This window comes from Varroa destructor, unplaced genomic scaffold (assembly GCF_002443255.2).
Source record: "Varroa destructor unplaced genomic scaffold, Vdes_3.0 BEIS01000004.1, whole genome shotgun sequence".
Classification (NCBI taxonomy): domain Eukaryota; kingdom Metazoa; phylum Arthropoda; class Arachnida; order Mesostigmata; family Varroidae; genus Varroa; species Varroa destructor.
In genome coordinates, this window is record NW_019211457.1 from 43,660,440 (window position 1) to 43,669,580 (window position 9,141).

General features: G+C 39.5%; 1 protein-coding gene across 1 annotated transcript; it reads right to left on the reverse strand.

The window, feature by feature from the left end:
- Positions 1-637: 637 nt before the first annotated feature.
- On the reverse strand, positions 638-5,704 carry LOC111249763 (trypsin-1-like). The gene is made up of 5 exons (XM_022804053.2): positions 5,436-5,704; positions 5,101-5,171; positions 3,922-4,208; positions 3,223-3,699; positions 638-2,482 (listed from the first exon to the last, which is right to left on the reverse strand). The coding sequence occupies exons 2-5, from the start codon at positions 5,141-5,143 to the stop codon at positions 2,321-2,323; spliced, it is 969 nt and encodes a 322-aa protein (XP_022659788.1). The 5' UTR covers positions 5,144-5,171; positions 5,436-5,704; the 3' UTR covers positions 638-2,320.
- Between the last annotated feature and the right edge of the window lie 3,437 nt (positions 5,705-9,141).

Sequence of the window (9,141 nt, forward strand, 5' to 3'; positions counted from 1 at the left end):
AAATACAACTAAGTACCCCCGCCGCAAATTTTCTCTAACCGATATGACCACTTCCCAGTAGCCTGTAATCGGATTACGTCCTCTTTCATTGTATTTTGCACGGAAGATAATAGGCGAACCCGTAACGACAGGGTACAGCGGAGCGATGGTGTTTCTGGATGCTGTCTCACTTGATACGGTAATCGTGTCGTTGGGTCGCAACAGCAGTCAGTATCAAGCAAAAAGATGCTATAATCTTGGCTTTGCCAAGGTTATAGCATCCTTTCTATATAGCATGAAAAGGATCGTTCAGTGCGATGATGGCAATATACTTCGTTGATGAATAGGAATATTGTATGCAACGACGATACCTGCCCAGTCGGTAGTATAATTAGAAATTGGAAGCTGCCTCACCTGCTGGCTTCGATTATTTAAGAATTATTAGACTAATAATAAACATTCACTTTAAAGAAAAATGCTCGTGTGTTATGTTTTTTGAAGTTAGTAAGAACAAACTGATTAGCCGTAACTGTGGCTCAAATCTAAGAACAGCGCCATCTAATCCGCTATTGTGCATTAGTTTCAATACATTATTGTTATTGTGAATACTTTAAATTAAACTAGAGGGCCTGCAATACGAATAAAAAGTGTTCACAAATGCCTTACGGTTCCAACTTGAACATCTCGATTTTTTATTTCATCCAGCTACGGTTCGATGTACTGAGAACTAGTCGTGAAAATGGAATCGACGTTCCGCAGATCTGAAACCAAACGCTAAGAGGGCGCCCCATTTGTAGAAACACCGGTGTCGGGAGCCCCTTTCTAAGGACCCCTCTTTCACCTACAATGCAAATAGCTGACGGCGACGTTCCTAAATGATCACATGCTGTAGGCCTGGGGTTACCGAAACCTAGAAAAAACTGAATCTTAAATACTGTTTTGATTTTGTATTACGGAGAGTATAACTTTCCTACCTGTTATCGCTTGTGCCAGCGTTCAGCTATGTCAAGCTGAGACTACGTAAATTATGATTTATGTGGCTCTGTATGAAGGACCGCAAAGCGGCTTTTAATAGATGTTCCTAGGGTTAGACCACTTATATAGCTATATATGGCATAAGCATCGTTACTTCAGTACACTTCTACCTAATCATTACTTCGCCAAACTGACTTATGTCTTCTTTGTGGTCAATGCATAAAGGTGCAAATATTGCTCGGCACGTAGTAGTATTGAAATAGAACCTATTTGTAACAGTTATACAAGAAAATGCCCGAAAATATTGAGTAATGACGCTTTGTGTAGCACAAAAAAATCGCTCACAACCTTCATGTACTTAGAAAAATAAGGTTTGTTCGCGTTCAATTGGTACCCGCTATAGTACACATTACGAATCACTTACATACTAGTCCATAGGTTAATATCAGGACGTATTGAAATATTCAGTTCTTTTATCAGAGGAACATAGTGCTAAATATATTTACCAATGTCAGATCAATAGGCGACATATTGTGACATAGTAAAGATATACTAGTCTACATTTACTGTTGTCGAATTCTATGGTTGTGATTTAGATCAGACGCGTCATTGCTGCCTGCGCCCAGTTTGGCTAAACCCAGTTCTAGGACAAACGAACCACCAATACGAAGGTATTTCTTCTACTATCAATAGGCCTAATCTATTGTACGGGTCATCTAATTGGCTTCGAATGGAAATCAGGATTTTGAAATGCTACAGATTCGGATGCCGGTGTCTCCGTAGTCTGGTGACCATCGTGGATCGTGTGCCCGGCTTATGCTTTGGAGATAGAATGATCGTTACTTAGAGAATGTTTCTAATAATTATTTCTACTACTAGTGATATGTTGTCGAGATCCGGCCAAGCTAGTTGTAACCTATTAGATAAGCGCGAATGTATGAAATACATACGCGTTTCATGTTCCTTTATTTGTTTTTTTAAGAAACACCATTTTGGATTCTGCTATATTTTCTCAGTTGCTGACAAAATTAATTAACTGGTTGCTTCATTTTACTTCAATAGCTCAAATAAACTCTTTACCAGTGATACCGCACTTGCAATATTGAGTACTGCAGTACTATTCTACTTGGCGCACATATGGAACCTGGTGATCTATTCGTCTGCGCGATTATAACTCGCTTCTATTTATCTTGTATTTGTATGCCCTATTTGCAAATCGCCGCAGATATCAGCAGTTAACTCGTCTCCTTTTTTTTTTTCTTCTCTTTTTATCTACTCATATTTCTACAAACCAAACGTGTACAGAAGAATACGTATTTATCAAAGAACATCCAGATAAATGCGATCCAGATTAAAAAACAAGGACCTATGATTGCATTTTCTCATTGATCCAATCGATAAAGTATGCAACTTCCGTGTACACCCCGGGCTTTCCTTTACGAGCGCATCCTGTTCCCCAAGATACGACGCCAACAATGTTACTCAATGAGCCGTTCATCTTTGAAACCGCAGGACCACCGGAGTCACCCTACCACAAGCAGAAAGCAGCATGTCCATCGTATTAATGAAATGGCAATAAGTATTATAGTGAAATGGATATTTGTGTTGGAACTTGTGACGAATCATTGAATTACAAATTGTGCCGCATTAAACGGCCGTTGTAACAGATCCAATAGAGCTAGTATCAGATAGCAGTATGGTAAATAGTTGAGTTGTAGACAACGCCGCAATAAGCCAAAATCGATATATAAACTATAGTGCAGTGTTATGCGGCCCATTGCGGTATAGCTAGCGGCTCAGATACAGACATCTCTGGTCTGAGTCGATGATGTATCGGCAACATGGTTGCTTAGCTGGAGAAACACGGAGGTTTATATGGGCGTGTGAATGCATTCTGATTCTTCAGTGAAAATCCAAACAGCAAGATATTTTTTTTAAATGAAATAGGGCCTGAAAATATTGTCACTCTGCATTCTACGGTATTCTTCCATTAGCAATGAAGCTAATGGAAGAATACTGTTGGACTAAAGCTTCGACATATGGCATACAGGTACTTAATTGAACATTTGACTGACGCGAAAATAAAGCAAACAGGAAATGCGTTGGAGCTCACTGTCAGAATACATGTTCAATAAAATCACGTTTTGCATCCTCGCTTCAATTGCAGTCGAAGTTAGCCGAAGCACACGATGGGATTATGTGTTGATTTCGTGCGTTATTTGTGGCTGAACCGCAACATACCTACTGTTAGAAGTGTGAATTCCTCACCTGACACGAATCCCTACGACCTTCAGGATAGCCGGCACATAACATGGTGCCCTGTATGGGGCCATCTGCGGCCCGATCTAAAGCAATTTTTGATGCTTCGAATTTCGGGGGCATCAATGTTGGTAGTACGCCACCTGTTACTGATGTGATCACTTCCCAGAAGCCAATGATCGGGTTGAACGTGCTCGATCCTCCTGATCCTCGTCCATTGTACATCTCATTGCACTGCGTATCAGATATAACAGGTAACTCGACTGCCATGAGAACCTGTGAACTCTGGCCGCCCTCACGAGTAGTTCCCCAGCCCGATACGGTGATCTTGTCATTAGGCTGCATAAGAGTTGGAGCAGCGGGGGGCAAGCACGCTGGCTCAACGGCCTCAGTCATATTCAAAGGCTCCTTTAGTGTGATTATGGCGATGTCGTTCATTAAAGGCTTCGGTTTATTGTAGCTTTCGTGAATGACAAATGATGACACCTGTTTGATGGACAACAGTATCGTTATGTATTAGGATATTTTTAATTCGTGAGCTGTTTTCCATAGGTTAATTGGGGTCCATAGCTTTCATGGACAATCCTATAGTCTGACCAACGTCAAGGGGAATCCTTATCGCCATTGGACGTGAAATGAGCTCTATGGGTATGTTAAGATTCTGGAAGAAAACGGTGAGACATAGATGGTCAAACCTGAATCACTTACGGTTGCCGCTTGAACAGCTTCGTTACTCATGTCACCCTGTTTGTGCATTCCAGCCACGACCCTGTATTTTGATCTTCTACTATAACAGTGAGCAGCTGTAAGGACATGCTCTGGGGATAACAGCGTCCCTCCGCACACGTGGAGCCATTGATTAGGTTTACCTCTCATCTGCAATGACACTTGCCAGGGGAACTCTTTCTGCAGTGCTTCTCGTCCACCGACGATGCGCGTGGCCGAAGGCGACGTTCTCGACCTCCCGCATTCCCTAGGCTCAGGCTTACAAAAAGCTGAATAAAGTCAAGTACGAAATTAGGATTTCAATAACAGTAATAATAATAATAATTTCATAACCTGTACCTAATGCTATCGTAACGTTTGAAAGATGAATTCCTACTTGGCTGTGACCTGAGCTAATATACCGACTTCACTGAATTGAAATTCGATGTTAAACAGGCACGTATATATAAAAAGGTTTTTACTTGTGTCACAGTTTCGATCATTAGCAAGGTAACCAGCGATCAAAGGTCGCCGCACTATGCATGAGCCAGTTTGAATAAAGCGGGCGTGAAAAATTCCCAATGTGCCCTACACATCTAAACTAAACTACGACGAAAAAGACGGCATGGGTATTTTGAAGTTGTGCTGGCTTACGCTCGGGCTGGCTGTGAGTTAGCGCAAAAAGTAACTGCGTAACTAACAATAAGCGAGCGTCGCAAAAAAATTGATCAACTACTTCGATCACTTTCGACAAGCGTCACACGTGATGGTAGATCTTTACAGCTAACCGCCAAATAAAAACTAACATAAATTTACAGATTACCATAAGTGGACTACGATATAGATAGATAGATAGATGCGACAGGTAGGTGGACTGCTTGAAAAATCTGCTTCTTTTCTACGCAGTCACATTTCTAGCTGGAAAACATTTGCTTCACGTATAGCTGACATACACTTTGCAAAACGAGAAAACCACAGCACGTTATAGGTACAAATGATCGGGAGATCTTGCTGGTCCGAACGGCTCAGCTTAACAGTATTCAAAAGATACTTAAGGGGATAATATATTATATCAAGTAGAATTATGCTGCTTAAATCTCAGTGAATCGATGACAGTAATCTTGCAGCTGTCAGTCGAAAATATCGGAACATACTTAATTTATTTCAAGATCTGTTACCTACCGCTGTTCACCAGTATAGTCGTTAACCAGATGATTCGCATCATGGTGATCCTTTCTACGCTGAGTCGAGCCCTGAAACAAGTGATTTTATTAGAGAGTCTTTTACCTTTTAAAGGATCTGAATGCGGGTCTGCCAATTTAGCTAACATAACTGCCTGTACAAAGGCGAGATATACTGCAGCAGTGGCTCATACGAATAATTCCGGGCACTACTACTCTGTGGTCAAAGTGACCCAGAAAAGTTATATTTAAGGCATCTTCTGCTACTACAAACGAAATCCAATCTAGAAAAAAGCTAAGAGAATATAAACAGCTGAGGATAAACGTTATGCTTACTAGGGCTCTAGTGATGTTTGCTGGGTACCATCGACAATATTGTTTGGTAAATGTCTACGGCGTTGAATAACAAAAAAGACACCTGTCTATGAGCAGTATTCATACAGAGATTCACAAGTCTGCAACGTACGCGGAAATATGTACATGAGCAATTGCTGCAGATATAACCCTTATGGTTATTGACAAGGTTAACGTTAGCGCGATGGCAATACGCAGTTCCTTCCTAGGAAGGAATTCTAAAAAAAAAAAAACCCGACATAAAAGACATTTTTTATCTAAAAGGAAAAAGAGGAACTCTGGTGCGTGACTTTTACTCTAGCCCCATAGATTAGCATTTCCCAAACATTCAACTTTTAACATGCGTTTCTATATGAACAAGCTAGCAAAACCTAGAAGCACCAGTTTCTGCAGGAAGTGTCGTGTAATAGCAGCATCTCGTAGAAATGCGATCCTAAGTTAACACAATTGATGTTATTGCATACGTTTTTAAGAGATATGATTATTTGCAGTATTCGGAAATGGTTAGAAAATGGCCGCGGGCGCTCATGTACCATTTTTTCTCTATCAAGATACTAAATATTGGATTACCAATAAAAACTTAGCAGCTTATCGATGTCTTGAAAATGCGCAACTTCAACAAATGAATTCTCTTATTATTTTTATCATTCGAAGGTGTTTGCATCAGCGGCATGATGGTTAGAATGCACTATTTCGAAACGACGAACCGTCAACAAAACATGGAAGTATGTGTAATTTTAGGTACTGTCTTATCAATTTCCTCTTTATAGATTATTTATAAGATGTCAATGTATACACACGTTGATCTACCTTCGACGACGATTTTGCCTTAGCTGTTAGCATACGCAGGTTCACTTGACCAATGTTGCGTAAACAAAATTTTACCAAACGGAAGGTACCATATTCTACTAGTATGATTTCTTTTCTCATTCTCCTGTTCTGGACGACTTACTATACTGTTAGATCCATTCTGCCATCGACTATAGTTATCGATTATAATTATAAAAAAATCGGCCAGCCACAGTATTGGCTAGGTACGCTCTTGATTAGCTATAATAAAGCCGCATAAGTTTTTATTAAGCATAAAAAATTGCACTTTCCTATCCACATCTATAGGACGCCTAAAGAACGTCTGAGAGTATCCCATAGGCGTACTGAAAGCAACAAATAAGAAAAAAAAAAAGGGCATCAATCAGTAATTTCATAGAATATACTTAACTTACATGTATTGAAATGATTTCAAGACTATTCCAGAAAACACTGTCGATACTTATTCGAAATAATGTTTTATGTTTTTTTTTTTTGAAGACGTTCTAATAAGTTATTTTTACAGTTGATGATCGTATATCATTTATATCTATCTAAATATATCGCGATTTTCTTCTGATTTATCTACTTCGTCGCACCTGTTAAGCTTTTTCGCGTATTCTTTAGTTCTTCGTTAGTGACATTGAAGCTGCCCTTGGCGTTTTCGTGTCCGGCCATGGACCGGCCTCCTTTAAAATCATTAGTTACCATATCTGTCAATACTTTCTTCTGCGGGACTTCGATCCCCGATGTGGTACATGGCAACGTCGATTACACATCTGTCTTGAATCGTCAAAGCATCGTCCACCTCCCCTTATAGTAGTAGCAATGGTAGCAGTTAGTTCGTATTCTATCATTTACCTTTTACCACGCACGGCAATATCGTATACATGTATATATTGGGTTGTCGAAAAAATTTTGACCGTTTTTACTTGGCTTTCTAATTTCATATCTTAGGCAATACGAGCTGTCTCAATTTGGCGTTTCTGTCACTGAAATGTTGTAATTCCATAGTAAAAACTGCGTTAAAATTAGGTGAAACTACTTGATTCAAATATGAGATCAAGCGCCTTGGCCAAGCGCCAAATGAATTTCTATAACGAATTGCTTTATTTTATAAATTTACTACGATGAAGGCACAAATGCTGGCCATGTACATAAGAAATTTGTGTTATTAACAGTGAAGATGCGTTATCAAAAATGGCTTTTCACTTTTGTTCTGAAAACTTCGATATCGAAACTGGCTCTTCGTAGTGGTTTACTGATCACGGAAAAAGTTTATCAGATTATTGCACAAGTTGAACCAGAGCTATGGTGGATGGATAACTATGGTGTGACTAAGTATTCACTACCAAACAGTTCAACACTATTTGAAAAAGCTCGTTGTTTGAAATAGTTTGATACAAGATAATTTACTTGGTTGCATATCTATTTGCGAAACTCCAAAGGAACGCAACAAATTTAAGCCACTATTACGGGTAATAGAAAGTGGGGTCACAATACGCAAACAAGGGGAAAAAAAAAAAAAGGTGCGCTTTACGATGTGTACCAAAAAGCCAGACTGACGTCAAAGAAGGTCATGCAATGTCTTTAGTGGACCTGGAGAGGAATCGTGCATTGTCAGTTGCTTTTACTTGGCGAAATGCTTGATTCGGACCTCTACTGGCAACAATTAACAAGATTACGAGAAACCATTGAAAAAATTGACCGAAACCAGTGAATAGAAAAAGTATCGTTTTTGACTATGACAATTCCAGTCAACCTTTTTTTTTTTCCATTTCGACGTTAGCTATCCGGCAAAAACTTCGTTGAGACATTTTAATATAGTCGTCGTATAGCCCGAATCAGACTATTATTTAAGATTAACTTACTTGTTACAGTTTTTCGTTCAGAAGCTCGAAAGATTTTTTATGGTAAAGAAATATGGTGATACGGAAAAAAGCAGAAAATCACGCACATTTATTTACGCAATCTTATTTTGAAGAATAAAGTATATGTACTTTAATTTTGGATTAAAAACGGTGAATATTTGTTTGACAACTATATATATATACATTGGTCGATATGTACATATTAAGAGTTGTCTGCTATTATTTCTTTAACTTAGATATTCTCATTAATATCTCCCTGCTCTATTTCCTAGATCACACTCTGATTTTTTTTTGCCCAGACCGATAATTGATGTTTATTGTCATTCCGGTCTCGCCTTGAGTAAAAGGTTTATGACAGGTCATTGATGACATCGGTGATGCTTCTCGCGCTCTGCTATTGCGTATGTGAACTGATGTCTCCGTTTGGGCTGTTGTGCACTATAAAGTCTCCGGGAAGTGTCACAGCTGCTGTAGAATCCCATAGTAATCGCCCCTTTTTTTTTGAAGTGGATCGCAATGAGGCTTTATAATTATTGATGGCGGTACGTATTGGCTCGGCAAACGATTGAAAAGATGTCTACGTCGACATACCCAACGTATCCCTATGTGTGACGCAAGAGTGCTTTAGGGTGTCAACAAATGATGTTAAGAGCACAGTCTCCCGATTAGGTTTAGCAGAGTATACAAATATCTTATGTCTATTGTAGATTTTCTCATAACTTCCCCTACCGCTGGCAGCAACCTGCTGTTGTTGTTGATCGCGTCTGACCTACGTACTAAAATACTTCGTACGACACTAGTGGTATCAGAGCATGCCACTGATACCACAAGCGAAATCGTCTATAATCAGATAGGCAGATGGACGGTCGCAAAAAAACAACGGCCAATCTGATACAATAGCTATCTAGTATATATTCCATGGAAATTTCTTTGCCGCACGAACACAACAGCAGCATCGACGGCGGTGGCAGCCGTCTTCATTGATTTTATCATCCAGTGCATTTGTTTTT

Excerpts from the sequence above, each read along its gene's own strand:
- LOC111249763 (XM_022804053.2), bottom strand. The coding sequence starts at position 5,143 with ATGATGCGAATCATCTGGTTAACGACTATACTGGTGAACAGCG. Across the intron at positions 4,209-5,100 it reads GACTATACTGGTGAACAGCG|CTTTTTGTAAGCCTGAGCCT; the intron begins GTAGGTAACAGA and ends GACTTTATTCAG. Across the intron at positions 2,483-3,222 it reads GTCGTAGGGATTCGTGTCAG|GGTGACTCCGGTGGTCCTGC; the intron begins GTGAGGAATTCA and ends TGCTTGTGGTAG.